General features: G+C 37.0%; 1 protein-coding gene across 6 annotated transcripts; it reads right to left on the bottom strand.

The window, feature by feature from the left end:
• Positions 1-334: 334 nt before the first annotated feature.
• LOC114474874 (TRPM8 channel-associated factor homolog) lies at positions 335-17,964 on the bottom strand. 6 transcript variants are annotated; one of them, XM_028465457.1, is made up of 15 exons: positions 17,918-17,964; positions 14,518-14,589; positions 10,971-11,066; positions 8,508-8,624; positions 7,675-8,398; positions 7,258-7,474; positions 6,528-6,813; positions 5,969-6,270; positions 5,431-5,605; positions 5,228-5,322; positions 3,815-4,025; positions 2,370-2,606; positions 1,551-1,777; positions 1,268-1,381; positions 335-996 (listed from the first exon to the last, which is right to left on the bottom strand). In XM_028465457.1, exons 5-15 carry the CDS (start codon positions 8,307-8,309, stop codon positions 754-756), a joined length of 2,742 nt encoding a protein of 913 aa, XP_028321258.1. In that variant the 5' UTR covers positions 8,310-8,398; positions 8,508-8,624; positions 10,971-11,066; positions 14,518-14,589; positions 17,918-17,964; the 3' UTR covers positions 335-753. The 6 variants fall into 6 exon arrangements, with proteins under 6 accessions (XP_028321258.1, XP_028321256.1, XP_028321254.1 ...); XM_028465455.1 differs by having other exon boundaries at positions 8,508-8,604; XM_028465453.1 differs by having other exon boundaries at positions 8,508-8,565.
• Positions 17,965-18,087: the final 123 nt, after the last annotated feature.

Below are 18,087 nucleotides of genomic sequence, written 5' to 3'. Positions count from 1 at the left end.
GAGCACACAGACCACTCACCACTATAATGTGTTCAAATTCAATTTGGCCTGTAACTTTCACATTTTAAATCACATCTTCATTAAACTTCATATCCACCTGTTCACTGCAAATGACAGTGGATGTGTCGTGACGCTTGCCCCAAGCTCGTCATCCTTTGTGACGAACTTCCATGGACCTGGAGGCTGAGTCGCACTGGAAAGCTTGGCCCCCTTTCATAACTGCTTGCAGTTCCAGTTCATATTATTATTATATTCCATCAGCTTTATGAGAAGTCTTGAGTTACAGGAGAATTTACACTGCTCCTACAACGAATGAAGACCAAAATCCAGCCAGTGATGTGAAATATTTATTGTTTAATTGACTAAACCAACCAAATAAATGATGAAATAAGTACATTAACAAGAAAGTAACTTGAAAGTCAACACAATATGATCAATCTTTTGAGTAAATAAAAACCTTTTTTATAATCCCTGTGTCCTTTTGTTGTAATATGGATGATGTTTTAAACACTTTACTTTCAAAATCAACAGCAACAACTTAGTAAACTATTACACAATGTTGGATATCTGTCACAATAGAATAAAATGATTGCCTCTTTCATTGTAAAATGCATTCACTTCATAAGGACACACATTTTGAAAATTACCTAAAATGAATGTGGCAAAGATGAAAATCAAGAAGCTTACATAGAGTATATAATCTGATTATTGTTAAATCAAGCAGCTCCGCATCCTCAGTCATCTGAGGGATGCTTAGGCATATTGGACCATGGGGTGATCATCCCAGGAAGGCAGACTGGAGACTTTCTGCACTGTGGCTTCTTCAATGGGCCAACCCCAGGCTTTGAAGAACTCAGTCAGGTTCATGCCTACAGTGCGTGAGAAGACCTCAGCGTACAGGTTCATCTTTCCATTGTTGTCATTGGGGATGTGGTCCATTGTGTGATAGGCAGCAAACACCTTCTTAAAGGCATTCCAGCCAAACCTTTCCTGGATCTATGATGAGACAAAAAACAGGAGCTAAGTAAGTACTTCTGCTCTTAGAAATTGAAGTTATTGTGCTATAATTAGTGATGCTAAAGATATTTGATAAATGATAGACTGTTTAACAAATTATTGACATTTCTGTCTCTTAAAGCTCTTGTCAGGTACAGACAGACCAACCTAATATTATTTTTCTTACAACTGTCTACCATTAAGTGGCTATTGATTTAGCTTATGTTATTCTTCACCACCACTGACAGAGTGCATTTGTAATGTTTCTTACCTGCAAGTATGTCTCAAATGCTGTCCACACTTTCCATTCACTGAGGTTTCTTCCCCCCTGAACATACTCATCTATTGTTAGCTTTCGCTGTTTCAAAGTAAGTGAACGATGTGCCTGCATTGAAAATAAACACAATATTTGCTGTAGAGGGATCTTGTTTTTTGTTACATTAGTTGGTCAAATTAAGCGTAAAATAAAGCAATGTTAGCTACATCGTAATGTAATTTACTGCATTGTTAAAAATCTCTCTTTTCTTCATCTGAAATACATTGATTGCCTCTACCTTCTCTCTGTCAACACCCAGGACCTCCTCGTGCACGTACACTGACCACAGGTTGCATGTGGCCTCAGTGGTGTGCGGTGGAAACTCCCAGCAGCTCCTCTGTTGGTTGTGTCCAAGCTCATGAATTTCTCCCCAGAAAAGACCTTTGGTCCTGGCTTCCTCATGTTTGAACAGTTGATCAGCTATGGATGAGTGCATCATGATGGGATAACCTGCATGCATCCATCCTGGATAGACAGTGGATTGAATAAATAAATTATTATTCTCTATTTTCCTTCTTCCCCCTGTGTTGTTCACTTTAACTTTATGACCTGGTGTTCAAAACATTTGCAGGTTTCCGGAGATGGCACTACATGTGGACTAGTCCAGTAAAACTGATGTCTGATATTGTTTTACTCATGGATCACTAAAAATCAACAATTCCAAAACAATCTCATGGGAAAAGGTGACACTGTCATGAAAATGATAGTTTCCCTTTTTGTGCGTGCCACCATGATTTCTGCCTTTTTGTCGTTCTGGGTGACACAACTTAGAAAACTCATTGATTGAAATGTATTCATTCAGAGTTTGGGTTTGGTTTAAGTCGGAGACTATGATACCTGAAATCTCATCCTATAGATCAAGGTTTCCTAAGTGTGTTTTCCTGTCACATGTCTGTCTGTGTGCATGTGGGTTTGATTGCGTTTTCTGGACTCCCTTTACACATAATCAAAACTTTTGCTTGCTGCGGTGATCTTGTTGTTGAAAATGTTCTAACTCGTGTGACCCTATTTTCTTTGTTCTGACATTAAATGCATTCCAAAAGATAAACACACTCACCTACAGAAATCTGCACATCAGCTACAAAGCGTTCTTTGCGATTTGGATTTAGTGGGAAAACCGAAAGTTCTGCTACACCTTTCGTGATACCATTCCATAGCGCTGCCACCTCATCAACGTCATCCAAATCACGAATGACCTGTGATGGCACAGTCAGGATGACGTTATCAAATTCCATTTCAGCCCAAGGTGATGGAGATGCACGTTGCGAAAGCCAATCAGCTTCCGTGGTCACACCTGTCAGAAATAAAGATGGAGTCTAGGATGAAATTATAGTTGTTTCTTCATCAAATGTACAATAGCTGTAAAATAGTAAATTAACTGTTGGAAGGTTAGTGATATAGTTTGTAGTGCTGTGATTGATTCTTGTCCAACTCTTGACTCTTAGTCAATGTATTTCAATGTGGCATATTTTTATTGTAAAAATGTAAGAGTGACTGCCCTTTATGGGTTAAAACTCGGGTAATACAATTAAATTTTGCTTTTAGCTGAGAATGGTACTTTGTGATATTTTAGTGGCTTCTTATGTCACAAACCAGCAGTTTTGTCCCCGCCCCTTCTATAGAAATTAGCACCTGTCGACTCTGCAATTGGCGGCGAGGATTGGATTGAGAGAATTGTGAAAAGAGATGTATATTAAGTACTGAGTAGCTCGTTAGCATAGCATCAATTGTTATTTGGAGGTTTTATAGTATAGACTGGGCGTGTCTTAACTGCTCGATGAGCCACGCCCATAATCAAGGAATTTTTCCCATTTCCATTCTTGACGTACATCTTAACAAACAAACTCTTTTAAACATCACAATTTCATTGGGAGCTTCTATATCCAGGATGCTGGAATCCTCATTGTAGATATTTGCTTGAGCCAGAAACTAACTGTGCTTTTGTATCTTAGCTGTTATTAAAATGAGTTGTACTTGCATACAGTTTGTTACAAAGTTTAACAGACACATCCAACTATACGTACATCTCAGCAATGTCATTAACATCATCTAAAACAGACAACAAACACTCTCAAACCCTGGGAGCTTAAAATACATCTGGGTTGGATGTGATTTGTTTACAGTGTTCATGGTTATGATCAGTTGTAAGTGGTGCATGTAGTTTAATCCCTGCCTGTCAGTTGAAGTTTATGCTATGCTATACCTGGTGGAGCTCTTTTTTCATTTAGGTTTTTTTTTTTTCTTTCTTTTTCAGGTCCTGTTTTATTTAAGTTCCTGAGATATTTAGTTTGTTCAATATGTTGAATTTAATTTTATCCCTGTATCTGTCTCTGTGTGTGGGTCAATTCATTTATATATATATATATATATATCCAGAGAGAATAAATATGTTTTCTTCCTGCTTTTAGTTCTCCACTGGTGAAGCCCATCTTTCTAATAACCCTCACTACTCTTCAATTATCTATAATGTTGCCCCATGAGTAGAAAGTGACACAGACTCACCAAACCTGTAATAAGGAGCAGCGATGGCAGCCTCCACAATAACCTCCTCCCCCTCCACCTTTGAGTCAGGTGGTGCCACGAGGTAGATTAGTCCCCCCCACAGGTTCCACACCTGTATCTTTTCTGATGTAACATGGAAAAGCTCATGAACAACGGGTGCCCTCTTCAACTCTTCATGTTTCAGGTAATCAGTCTGACATCCTATCTGGACCTGTTAGGAATATACAGTAGATGATGTGGTACTCTTATCCTATCATTGAAAACAACACACCATACAATGCATTAGTAATCTCTTAGACATGAAATAAATTGAGTCAAAATCAAATGTTGCAAAATTACCAGAGTAAGCATTGGTGCAAAAATTATAAATACTTTAACGGTTCAGTATTATGCTATTTTTCGCCCAACTCCACTTGTTCTAAGAACCCCAACAACATAGTATTTGAGATTTATTTTCCCAAATTTGTCTGTTTTCCGGAGTTTTAGCCCTCTGAAAAGACACTTTCAGACCATTTCTAAAAACATGCTGTTGTTTGGGCCTTCATAAATATGCATGAGTAGGCAGAAATAGTCAATTTAAGACAATAGTCCGTTGTTTTGTCCTACCACTGCATCGCATTGGGTCATAAACACGTCAGATCATCCCATAAAGATGAAACTGTGAAACTGATTGTAAGCGCTCACGTTCCACCACAGGGAAGTAAATTATCAGCCGTTTAGCTGTTTCAAACTCACACAGAAGCTACTAAGTCAATTTCTTGTCCTTCTCACCTCTTCTGACCACAGGAATTGTCAATTTAAGATTAGTCTATTGTTTTGTACAACTGCTGCATTGCATTGGGTCACAAACACATAAGATCAGGTACTAAAAGTGGAACTGACTATGTGCACTTTGGAATATCTAGATATTGAATGTGAAGATATTAACTGTGATATCAACCTGGCTTTGCTCTGATTGTTTTACCTGTGAGGTAGTTTGAGAGGAAGGTGCTCACATTGCTCACATTAGGAGGAGGAATTTCTGCCTTTATGACTCATAAGGGGGGGGAAATCCAACTGGCCTGTTTGGAGCTGACTTTTTCAAAATGTGGAATAACAAGGGTGGGAGGAAACAGAACTTTTACAACTTTGGCCCTCTGAATGAGGGTAAATGGATTTATATCACTGTAGCAAAACCATTATAAAGTTAATTTATCATAATACTGCCTCTTTAAACCTTTGAAAGAATAAGCTATAGTTGTTCTTATTTTATAAGATATTTTGTATGCAGTAGAACTTTCCTATTGCCTCAGATAATCTCTATTAAATAAGAGACTTGCTAAACATACAATTTTGCCTCAGTTTGCACATTTGTAAAAGTTGTGAAATACACATGAAAAGTGTGACTTCATGAACAGAGTTAATGTGCAGTACCATCCATCTCTTTTTGACCATTGTAGTGGGGATGCTGATGTAGGTCTTCATTGCAGGGGGCAGGTAGAGACCAGTGCTGATCCACTCTTCACTTTCTGATGCACACAAAAAAGCAAAAGTGTAAAATGTCACAATCAAGCTCATGTCAGAATGTTCTCTATAGGTTTGAAGCAATAAATATCAGTCAAATGATTTTCTCTCACTTGCTGTGTTTGCATTAATCTGGATCCTTTGGTTGTGCACCAATGGCATCAGAGGGATGTCCTTGATCAGGTAGGGCAGGAGAGCATCTGGATCCGGGCTGACTTTAAAGAGTTCAGCACCCACAACAAGCAGGAGGAAGTCTTTTGGGCTCTGCACAGGGTTTTTTTCACTCACCTATAATTTGATGAAGTTACAAAACCATTAAAACTGATTCAATCAAAAATAAAACTAGTGTTTACTGGTAAAAAAAAAAAAAAAAAAAATCTGCATTTTTTTATTTTTTAGTGACGCTGTCAATGAAATTAGATCATTCGTGATGCTGTTGCTGACATATACATTTTTATCTCTTTCCCACACACTGACAGTTCCCCTTTTCCAAACAGTAACAGCTTTTTTAGAAACGTGAAATTCTCTCCAATTGGTGAGTCATGAATAACATGCAGAATGAGAGAAATTAGCCCCTGTTAATACAAAAGTAAAAACTTTGCATCCAAACTATCCCACCATAGGAATATTTTCAATAAATATGTATCTTACCTGAGGCATGCCGACTTTCTTTAAGCTGTCTGTGAGGAACGACAGCACCTGTGTGTAAGAGAAGTCTTCAAGAGCTTTCATTTGGAGGAAAGATGTGCAATGTCTTGCCAGTTTTTTTAATTGATCCTCCTCTTGTTGGGTTAGTTTTTCCCCGTTTAAAACATGGCCAATAAAGCGCTGCAGAAGACGTCGAAAGTGGAAGTTGTTACTAGATCCCTTTTTCAAACTTGGCACCTCATATATTCCTGCCTTTATAGTTTCCTTTAAAATTGTCAAGCCCATTTTGTTCAGGATCTTGTTTCCTGAAACAAGGAAAACATAGATATAGCTTACTCTCACAATCTTTAGAGCTCAAGTTTTAAAAAGCAAAACATGTAATATTACATATTTATTGACGGGGAAATGCATGCTTGAAAAATAAAAAAAATAAACATTTAAATGATCGTTTAATTTAGCATTATGATAAACCCTAACCCTCATCATCAAAAACATCTGGTATGTTGTGTGTTTTATTGACATTTTTTTTTAATTCTTTGTAATACAAATTTGAGTTGCATACCTGAGAAATTGGTTGTTGGGTCTTGTCCAATGTTAGAATGTGCCCACCACCAGGCATGGCCCCCAATCAGTAGGCCTCCCCCCTCTGCCACAAACTCTTGGATCTCTTTCACATGAGTGCTACTGTAGGCTTCACACACAAACACACTCAGATCGTTTCTGAACTTGGTTTTCTCACACTTCATTTCCAGGTTAGGGAAAATTTTGATTCTCGGCACAAAACCAATGACTCCCTGTCGACCCTGATCAAGCCAATGGATGGCGTTGTACCAAATCGTGGCCAACTTCTGTAAAAGAAAATAAATAAAAAATGTAATACAAAAATTGGAGAGACAATAAATTTGTATGATCTTATTATATAAATAAGATCATACACAATTTTCAATTTTCAATCTAATTTGACCTTATATTAAATATTGTTTAGTTTTTCTTGCTATTGTAATGTTGAACAGCAGCAAATTGATTAAAGCATAACTAAATGCTTCTAAGCTTCTATATTGGGTTCATACATTTGTACATCAGTGATGTTAATCTACAAGTTACTGCTTTTATTATTTATTTCTGTCTAAAAGTTGCACTTTTGAAAATGTAAAGCACATTGATTGGCCTTTTGTATGCAATGTGTTTTACAAATTTACAAATGACTATGCCTTGCTTATGTCTAACTGATTATAACAGGAGGTGTCATTTGATGAGCACATACAGTATATTATGCTTAATTCAAAGGGTACCTCATTTTGAAAAAATGATTCATGAGTTGTCACGATGACGCGTCCTTTTCCAAAGTAGCTTCCCGCAAGGAAAGCTTGTCCATCATTGGTGGTACCAATTGAAAATGCAAAAGGACCATGAGCCAGGACTTCAGATGGTAACGCATCCCCTTGAAGATCAAATTCTGAGACACCTTTCAGTAAAGGCTCCAGGTCATCCTCAAAACTCTTACCCACACTACCAAGCACAAAGGAGAGAAAAAACACAAGACATATATTATAAAAGAGTATTTTTTCTTATTAGCAATATTTTATAATTAATAATAGCATTATTTTCTCTCAGAATGAAAGTATTTTGAATTAGTATTTAAATGTCAGGAGTTACGATTTTGGGGCAGGAAAATACAGGGCAAGACTTAGTGGCATTGAATAACGTACTCAATGGTTTTCAAGGAGATTGGGATTTGGGGACGAACAGGAATCTCCTTTGCCTCAAAATAGTTTTTAGTAAAGTAGATCCCAGCCACTCCAGACACCTTGTTTCCAGAAAACTGTAGAAATGTGTTCTCATTAGGGTGCTGTGATGCCCAGTGCCAGGCTTGGCCCGCTATAAGTACTCCTCCACCAGCTTTAAGAAAAGCCACCAGAGCTTTAGGATCTTCACCCACACTGTAGGCACTGGTCACATACACACCAGCACCCTGAGAATCTGCAAACGCCTCTACGATGTTGACCTTATAGGTGGATTTTTTTAGGCCATCAGCGACTGCCTTCGTCTGTGTCTGCACACATACAAGGTTGGCAGTTTGGTCACCCATCAACCAGCTCACAGCATTCTCAACCAGAGCAGGAAACTTTGTTAGGTAGGTCTCATGTGCCATAACCACAATCCTTCCGCGGCCATAGAGAGATGCGGCCATTAATATTTGATCTTTGTTGTTCATCACCAAAGGAAAGGCATTTTCCCCAGCCAACACCAGCTCACATGGAACTGCAGTTCCCCTAAAGTCCAGCTCCTTGAAACCTCGAAGCAAGGACACATAGGCCTCATTGCGGAAGGACTGGGCGGACATGGTGAAGGACAAGAGTGTTCTTGGTTTCAAGGTGACTGTGAATAGATTATAGTTGGACCGGTTTGGTGATTGGGGTTATGCTGGCTCTCCTGGTAAAATAAAACCAACATTTTACAGTGTAAGTAAAAAATGGTACAACAACTGATATGGAGATATTTTTGTGCACACTTACAAACACAAAATCAAACATACACTTACCTCCAGAAAAAAGGATCTGTCTACGACGTAAAACTTGAGATAAAGGAGTAGAGTTCCTCTGGAGAATTTCAAGAGAGTTGGAGAGGAAGTGAATAACCTTGAGATCATTTGAAAACCCTTATTAAAATCATCAAAAGAGGAAGAAAGTAAGAATATGTTCTTTCGAAAGAAACCCACTAACAGTAAAAGTTAGTGTAACAGTGGATTAAGTCACACATGGGTCATGTTTAAAAACTCCATCCATCCATCCATCTATCCTTGCCAAAAAGCATGGCATTTTTTGCAATAATAAATACAATTTTAAAAATGTTGATCTTTTCTGATCCATGTATTGTACTATTACAGGGATGTATACTGTAGGTGTTGCTAACCTATCCAAAAAGATCACAATAAGAAGAGCTACATTTTTGTCAGTATTATGCTTTAGATCTTTTCCTTCAGGAAAATCTTCTCCTTCTGGCTTATTTAGGGCTCTATTCTCCCATGTGTCCAAAAAGCCGTGCAGCTGCGCTGTTTTTGGCTGCGCGCTATTCTCCCCCTGTGCTTAAGTCAGTCGCTACACTAGCTAAATTCCACTGTTATTTGTGAACGTATTGGGCTGAAATTTGGTAGCTATAATCTATGGATATGTACTCATCGACGCCCGATTTTTGATTTGGGGCCCCAAAAGAAAGAAAAAAAATTAATGCTGATTTATCCTTTATTTGCGAGTCAAATGTTAAGACGGTTGGTGGCCCAAATCATTGGCACAAACCAATATATAAATGTCACAGGGGCACCAGGGGGACCCCGGGGGCTCCCTTTTTCAAATGACTACTCCTCCGTTAGTTCTTGTTAGATCAGAAAGCAGTTTGGTATGAATACTCTATGAATGAATATGATGAGATGCTTGGAGTCTTTTTTTTTGAAATGGGATAGGAGGCTCGGGGGCCCAACCCCTTTTCCGGTAATTTCCAAATTTATGGGAATATAGTCATGTGATATATCGTTTCAAAGGCAATTCAACGTAGACTACAATTTTACGTTGCACAATTTAATTTGTTTTACTCTGTGGAAACGAGTCATTTCACTTAATTCTCAGGAACGTGGTACGTGCTATTCGTGTTAGGACGTTCCGCGGGCCTGGCCGTAGTTCATCAGAACTTGTTACAAAGGTGCAGCTCTAGTTGGTATATGTCAATGATGGCCTTACTTTTGACATAGGGACTGTTCTGGCCTTTAGAAAATCCAAGGCTACAGTTGGCCTCTAACTTTGTCGAGTGACTTGAATACAAAAAAAAGCAAGTGCATCAGATGTATCCAATTTTAAAAGTGATAAAATCCTGCCTTTTCATCAAGACTAAATGATGCTACAGAGCTATTAAGCACATGTATTGACTGCACAGTTTACTATTACTACAAAATAAAAAAAGATTTACCACATCATGGGTAAAATGTATTTTTATGTGTCAGTCAACAAATGTTAAGAATATTAAAAAAAAAAGTTAAAATATTAAGTAATATAATTTAGTCATTACCTTCTCCTTAGAAATCACAAAAGCTAAAAAAAACTTGCACACACAAAGGAATTTTACTCCAGTAAGTAAAGAGAAAATATAATAAAAAATAATTACAATTAAAAAGGATATAAAGTGAAAGTGTTGCACAAAAACAGGATTCTATGCAAGCACCAAATGAAAAAAATTCTAAAGTTACGTGGTGGAAAATCTTAGCAGCAAGCAAGATGTTCACTGAAGGATGCACTGCTTTAGGAATCAGTCTAAGCGCGTAAGAGGAAAAGGACTTAAGCACACCGCAGAATGTGCATAAAGCCAAATTTGAATGGGAATATCCACATTTCAGGGCTGCTCCACCCACAGTGCGTAACTGGGATGAAGGTGTGCAGCGATTGACTTAAGTACAGGGGGAGAATAGCACACAGACAGACATTAACAAGTCATTACCAACTATTGAGAAAACACAAAAGCTAAAAAAAAAAACACACACACACACACACAAAAGAAAGTTTTACTCCAAAACTAAAACATATATATGTAAACACAAACAACACAAAAGCTAAAAAAAAACACACATACACAAAAGAAAGTTTTACTCCAAAACTAAAACATATATATATATATATATATATATATATATATATATATATATATATAAACACAAACAACACAAAAGCTTAAAAAAAAAAGAAAGTTTTACTCCAAAATTACAACATATATGTATAAGAAATAATTACAATTGAATAGGAATTTCAATAAACATGTTGCACATTTTTATCTGTCAGTCACCAAATGCTCTAAGTTAAAATATTAAATAATCTCATTTAATCTCAAAGCTTAAAAAAAACACACACACAAAGGAGTTTTACTCCAATAATTATAGAGAAAATAAATTAAAAAAATAATTACAATTAAAAAGGCATTAAAGTGAACGTGTTGCACCAAATGAAAAAAATTTTAAACTTACGTGGTGGAGAATTTTAGCAGCAAGCAAGATGTTCACTGGAGGACACGGCGATGCACTGATTTAGGAATCAGTCTGATGATAACTTCTGAGAGCTCACTATTAAAAATCAAATGATTAAAGAGAGATCAACTAAACTGAGGTTTGTCCTGACAGATGCAACCCAGGTTGGAGAAGTAAGGAGCAACTGAAAAGAGCAGCTTTTATTTGCCAAGAAGTGGGTAAAAGGTTTGTTGGAGAAGAAAAAAACAAGACACACCTGTCAGCTGGAAGAAGAACAACCTGACAAGACAAGGAAACTAAACTTAATCAACACATTTCACTGACAAATTTAAACCAAGGGTGAATGATGGTGAAAGGGCCAAGTCTTACACTGAAACTTAAATTTACCTCTATCATCACACATATCAAAACAATCAATGGTTCACTTATTACAGTGTTTTCCAGGTTATGATCTACTGATTTGCATTGGCATTTGCTGACATTTTGGCCATACCAGCCTGTCATTGTCCAATCTCATTAGATCTCAGAAGCTAAGCAGCTCTGGGCCTGGTTAGTAGTTGGGTGGGAGACCATTGAGAAAACCAGGTGCCACAGTGGGGGGACAGTCGCTCCAGTGGTATCTGTCATTGTGTTCTTGGGCAAGACACTTCACCCACATTGCCTAGTATGAATGTAGTGTGTGAGTGAGTGTTGGTGGTGGTCAGAGGGGTCAATGGTGCACTATGGCAGCCTCGCTTCCGTCAATCTGCCCCAGGACAGCTGTGGCTACAATAGTAGCTTACCACCACTAAGTGTATAGTGAAAGAATAATGCCTTAATTCTGTAAAGCGCTTTGAGTGTCTATGATAAAGCACTATATAAAATCCAATGTATTATTATTATTATTATTATTATTATTATTATTATTATTATTATTATTATTATTATAAATTGATGCACTTTTTTTACAAAGGTGCAGCCCTAGCTGATATACGACAATGACAGCCTTTGGCCATATAGGACTGTTCTGGCTACAGTTAGCCTCTATCTTTGTCGAGTGATATGAATTGAAAAACAAAAGCAAGTACATCAGATTTATCAGACCATTTTAAGCTTGAGTATTGAGAAGTGATCAAATCTTTAATTTTTGTTAACGCTTGCGGACTAAATGCTCTATTCTCCCATGTGCGTGAGTCCAATAATCTACTTAAGTCAGTCGCTGCACGCCATCATTCCAGTTACGCACTGTGGGTGGAGCAGCCCTGAAATGTGGGTGTTCCCATTCAAATCTCGCTTTACGCACATTCTCCGGTGTGCTTAAGTCCTTTTCCTCTTACATGCTTAGTGGTGGGCTCATTTAATTATAACATTATCATATTTTTTTTTTTTTCCATTGTGGGGCAGATATATTTTTTCTTAATCATAAATGAAGTCTCTTCACTTCTCTAATTAGAGCTCATTTTGTCTCTTGTTACATTATCTCTTATGTTATATCACTTACAGTATATAATATACAGTATATATATATACTCATAGACAATACGCAGACCATACAAACATTTTCAACGTTGATTCTATACTCACACAACACACAAAATAGACAAAGAAGAGCAAATACAACTTGACCGGCAACTGTATAAGTTTCCTTATTGACACACAACAACAGCGCTTTAATTCATTCCGTCGACTCATTCATTTTCTTTTTCTTTTCTCGCAATTTTCTTAAATTAATCAAATCTTTTGATTTGGCCAAACTTCCAATGAATAATCATTTAATCACCTTATTCATCAACGCTCAAGCTTATTCTCATCTTCTTTAAGTACTTTTTCTTTTAACTCTTTTTCACTTTACTTTATCTAATTTCATCTCTTCATTTTCCTTATTTCAAATTCAGACTATTTCACAAGTCAACTTTGATGAAGTAACTAACATGTCTCATGTCTTAAAGCCATTAAAGAGGTTTAGGGCCCTCATTCTTCACTACTTGCATGGTAGAATAGTTCACTAAGCTAAGTTCTGCCATACTAACTCTTTTTTTCACTTCACACATTTCTCTTTTTATCTTTAATCTCTTTCTCTTTTACCTCAATGTGTTATTACACTTTTTCCTTTTGTTACATTTATTTCAACAATTTAAACAGAGAACTCCTTCACACATCATCATCACATTTTTTTTTGCACACTGTTCTGGTCAGTGTAACATCTCCACAGCACACAGCCATTTCTCCAACACACACCATCCCAAATTTGTGAAAATCACTCATCCAGTCTGATGGTGCCGGAGAGGCAACTGATGACCGCAGAAACATCACATCTGATCCTGTCGACAACGTCAATTTGTGGTGGCTTCCCCTTTATCTAAACGTTGATGTGATGATGTGAAGAATTCCCCCCTGGACACCTTCTTGATATGAACATAACATTTTATTAATACAAAGTGAAGATGAGTGTCCGAATTAGACCCTCCATCGTAGGTCTGAGAGCAGCAAAGCCAAACGCTACTCTGAGGAAAGAACAGCCAAGCAAAGACATATATATGATCTGACAAGAAACCTGAAATCCAACATGTGGTGTCTAAGGCTTTAGCTAAGGGACAAATTAAGGAAGCAACAAATGTTTATTACGGTGGTAAAACTCCCATATATTAACGAACAAAAGCCTTATGCCATAAACTTGTTTATGGCATACAGCTGTAGCTAGTCTGAGACAAGGAACTGTCAAGGTTCACAGGTCAATATAACATTCCAACAGCAATGCTTCTAAGGTGTCAAGGTCCAATTGTGAAAACGTGTCCAAACACGCAAAAGGCCGACACTCAAATCTAGGTAAAATGTATATTGCAATACTGTAAATGAATATCATATGAAGCAGTCAATACACCTCAGCTTCTAACCCTGGAATAAGTGCAGGGCCCGGATAAGGTGAAACATGATATTGCACTAGAAATATGGACTTAGTTACATTTGAAGCCACAGCGACTCAAAAAAGCGCTTAAGTCCAGTTGGGAGAATAGAGCCCTAAATGATGGCCTTAAATACAGCACAGCTTAACACAATAGATGAATTCTTTACCACATCATGGGGCAAAATGTATTTTTTTGACTCAGTCACCAGATGCTGGAAGTTAAAATATTAAGTCATTAACAACTATTGAGAAAATACGAAGCCCACCAGGGGACATCACGAGGAAATTGATTATTGCATTATTTTGCGATTATTACGTTTTTTTAAATTTGTTATTGCATTTTATTGCAAAACTATTACATTATTTTTGCAATAGTATTATGTTAGTTTAAAATAGTTATTGTGTTTTATTGCAAAATAACGCAATAATTAGTTTCCTCGTGATGTCCCTTGGTGGGCTCCTTAAGGAAACACAAAAGCTAAAAAAAAAAAAAAAATTACAATTCCAAATTCCAAAATTACAACATATATATATATATATATATATATATATATATATATATATATATAAGAAATAATTACAATTCAACGGGCATTACAGTAAACATGTTACACAAAAGCAGGATTCTATCCAAGCACCAAATGAAAACAATTGTAAACTTACAGAATCTTAGCAGGAAGCAAGATGTTCACTGGAGGGCACAACAACGCTCTGACAAAAGAATGAAGGGTGGCCCTTAAATAACACACACAAGAAACTGATTAACTTAGAACAGACAGATGCTTGACATGACAAGGAAGGATGCTGTGATACCAAGGAGAAATCATCACATTAATGAATACCCAAACATCACCAATCCTGAGAATGAGTAACTTATCAAGATTACCTGTATGCACTGTTGAAGCCTTTATTCCGGAAAGATAAGTTGGGCGGAGGTACATCAGATAAAATGTGCCACAGCATGTAAAATGTGACGCTTGCAATATTTTTATGAATTTGAGTCATTAACAATAACTTGTATTTGCAGTAACTGTTGCTGTAATTTACTCATGGGGACAGATATAGCTTTATTTATCTTTACAACCACTGCTTTGCCAGTTTTTGGCTGTTATTTGCCTTTTAAAAGATAAATAAATAAAAAATATTATCATAAAACACTGTTTGCCATGTTTGGTGTATTCATTTTAGCATAACTTCCTCTTATTTATTTTTTTTGTAGACTGCATTAACAAAATAAAATAAAAGTAAAATAAGGATTGTTGTGATAAGCACAAATATCTTAACAAACTCCAAAGCCTATGTACAAATTTTGTTTTAAAAAAAGTTATATATACAAATATTTACATGAAAATGCAAATGAAACGATCTACATATTTTAACAGAATTATCTGCCGGTGAACATTTTATATCTTTTTACTGAAGCCTACAGCAGCGTGTTCATCACATTATGATATACCATAATACTATATTTTAGATTGTACAAAAAATTAAAATGTTTTCTTTTTGCATTTATATAGACAGTGCTGCAATCTTACAATGCATGATGTTCTCATCTTATTTTCTTTCAGTTAGTCATTAGTTTCATTCAGTCTGTTGTCCTTAGTTTTTTTTACTAGTTTTTCCAAGAGCTCATTAAATGGGTGAACTTTCGTCCAGACAAATGTTCTTTGTGTTGTGTATATAAAAGCTTACTATTATTATCTAACACATCATTATACCTTCACCACTAATCCCTAGTTTGAGTAAAACATATAGTCTACGGCAGGGGTGAACCGGGGGGGGGGGAAGTAGCCCGGGAGTCATTGACAGACCGGCAACACAATTTTCATGTCCCTTGATGAAAAAAAAACTGCATTAGATGTTAATTTGGACCATAATCATATAGTAATCAATAACTTGAACCCCTAGTAGCTTACAGTAAAATAATTACAGCAGTAAAGTGATTTTACAGCATGTAGTGATATTAATCCAAACAAGTCATTGATACAATAAAATGTGGCTGACCCACCACCCCAGCTCCAGTATCCCTTATATTTTATGACAGATGTACAGGAAATCTTAAAATAGCCACTTGTCAACCACTTTCTAAATACAGATAGGTGATAAGATTCTGGTAGGCCTAACTTTGTTGTCATTGAAATGCTGTGAACATTCCTACTAGGAATATATTTTCTCAAAATGGTGATATATGATATAAATCTTGATAATTTCATTTCAAATGAAGTCTGACCAGAAAGAGATTTATTAACTAACAGCTGCACAATATGTGCCACTTTTCTCCCGTAAGGGACAGCATGTGTGAGTGAGCTTGTTATGGGGAAAGTCTTGGTTAGGATGCACTCATTAATCCATCTAACTGTGCTTTACATTCTGCTCTGAGAAGTAAAACCAGCAACTCCTAAAACAAGTATTTTTATGCAAAATAAGATATCTATTGAAATATGCAATATTGTAGTTTTCTATATCGCCAAAATAGAAATCTCGATATGTCGCTAAGCCCTAATTCCTAAATTAAAATACAGCTTAAATTAAAACAAAAATGGGATTATGAAGCACATTTGTTTATCTAATATACTTCATATACAACACATTGCATATTTACTTTTAATTTCACGTTGCTTGTCTTTAAGTTAGACATTTACATTTTATTTTAATACATATTTTATTTTATTTTCTCATGCTCACTCATGTGGTTCTCCGGCATTCACTAATGACTTACTAGATAGATTTGTAGCAGACTAATTTACAACCTTTGACACTTTTTGAAAGCAGTGTATTTGTGGCGCTTGTGATATGGGGGAGACGCTAAAATCTCAGTTACTAATCCTACAGAATCTGTAACTGTGTCCCATCCTGCTGCTCTTTAGGAAGGTAAACTCCAAGGTATTCACATGAGTTCTTTGTTTTTTACGCAGGAACGCCTTCTTACATTCATCCATCTCTCTTCTTAGTTATTTCCGGGTTTGTTCCTGCTGTTGGCACTAATCTCGCGAGAACTGCCATTTCAAGTGTCAGTTCTCGCGAGGCTAGTGACAGCTTTCAGTTTAAGGCAGAGGAATGTTTTTATTTATTCATCTTTTAATTATTATTACATTAAAATACGAGATATTTACAGGAAAATGATAATACAGGATGATGGTGGGAAAGAGAAATAAAACACGGGAGTTTCCCAGCCATAACAGGATACTTCAGGTATGTTTATTCACCCTTTCTTTTTCTCTTTCTCATGGCCCGACCATGGGGAAATACGGTGTCAGTGGTTAAAAGGCCTAACCCTGGCCATCCAGAGAAATAGAAATAAACAGAAGAATGGACAAGACCCCGCAAGATCGGCTCCATTGCAGCTGTCATTTATCATTGGCAAACATAAAAAACATATTGCTAATTTTCCCAGTTGCTCAGGTCTTAGCATTCTCCAAATATAGGCCTGTTCCCTTGCATGAGGAAATGCCATCTGTCCAAGTGATGTGACCTAGTTTGCCTGTCTCTCCCACTAGTTGCTCACTAGTGGTGAGCAGCACCTCTGCCCCCACACGGTCTGCCTAGCCCTTGCCCACCAGCGTGGTCCTCCCAGCAGTCACATCTTGAAATTATTCTCCACCTCTTTGTTTGTCATTAGGATAAACTTGGTCCCCGTGGTCCATACTTTGAGTTTACTGTTAGGATCCTCACTGTTTGTCTTGTTGGGTGAGACTGAATGACAATGTTTGTTTTCCATATTGTGCTCCTCCATTCTTACCTGCCAGCCTCTCTCCATCTGATATACTTTTCCTTATCAAGCCTTCACACATCCTTCTTCCCAGAACTTGCAATCACCTACCTTATGTAGCTAACTCTGATACAGAATGGGTGAGTTGTCAGTATGTCTACACAACTTCACAGCCTTTTTTTTTCTTATTATGTCCATTCAATAACAGTCTCTCGGTCCAAATTGACGAAGGACAGCTGAACTTACTGTTGCGACACTCTGTAACATCTGTCATTCCCACGCTGTGCAGTACACACATGTGGACCCTGTATCAAATACTTCACATACATTACAGCTATGACCCCAAATACATACCTTTTGCTTGTCTGCATCTGAGTCCTCTCCTTCCCACAACTCATGACAATTATGACACAGAACCTGTTTTCATTGTTTGTTTATGCTTCAAAAGAGCTGTTTTGTTTCTTTTCCCCTACAACTCAGGGTGTGTATGTTGCCAACAGAGACTGAATTTGAATTTTAGTTGG

This window comes from Gouania willdenowi, chromosome 13 (genome assembly GCF_900634775.1).
Source record: "Gouania willdenowi chromosome 13, fGouWil2.1, whole genome shotgun sequence".
In the NCBI taxonomy this organism is placed as follows: domain Eukaryota; kingdom Metazoa; phylum Chordata; class Actinopteri; order Blenniiformes; family Gobiesocidae; genus Gouania; species Gouania willdenowi.
The sequence above is the reverse complement of the archived record's forward strand: the minus strand, read 5'-3'. Positions and strand labels throughout refer to the sequence as shown.

Excerpts from the sequence above, each read along its gene's own strand:
- LOC114474874 (XM_028465457.1), bottom strand. The coding sequence starts at position 8,309 with ATGTCCGCCCAGTCCTTCCGCAATGAGGCCTATGTGTCCTTGCTTCGA. Across the intron at positions 7,475-7,674 it reads ATCTCCTTGAAAACCATTGA|TGTGGGTAAGAGTTTTGAGG; the intron begins GTACGTTATTCA and ends TGTGCTTGGTAG. Across the intron at positions 1,778-2,369 it reads TGATGTGCAGATTTCTGTAG|GATGGATGCATGCAGGTTAT; the intron begins GTGAGTGTGTTT and ends CTGTCTATCCAG.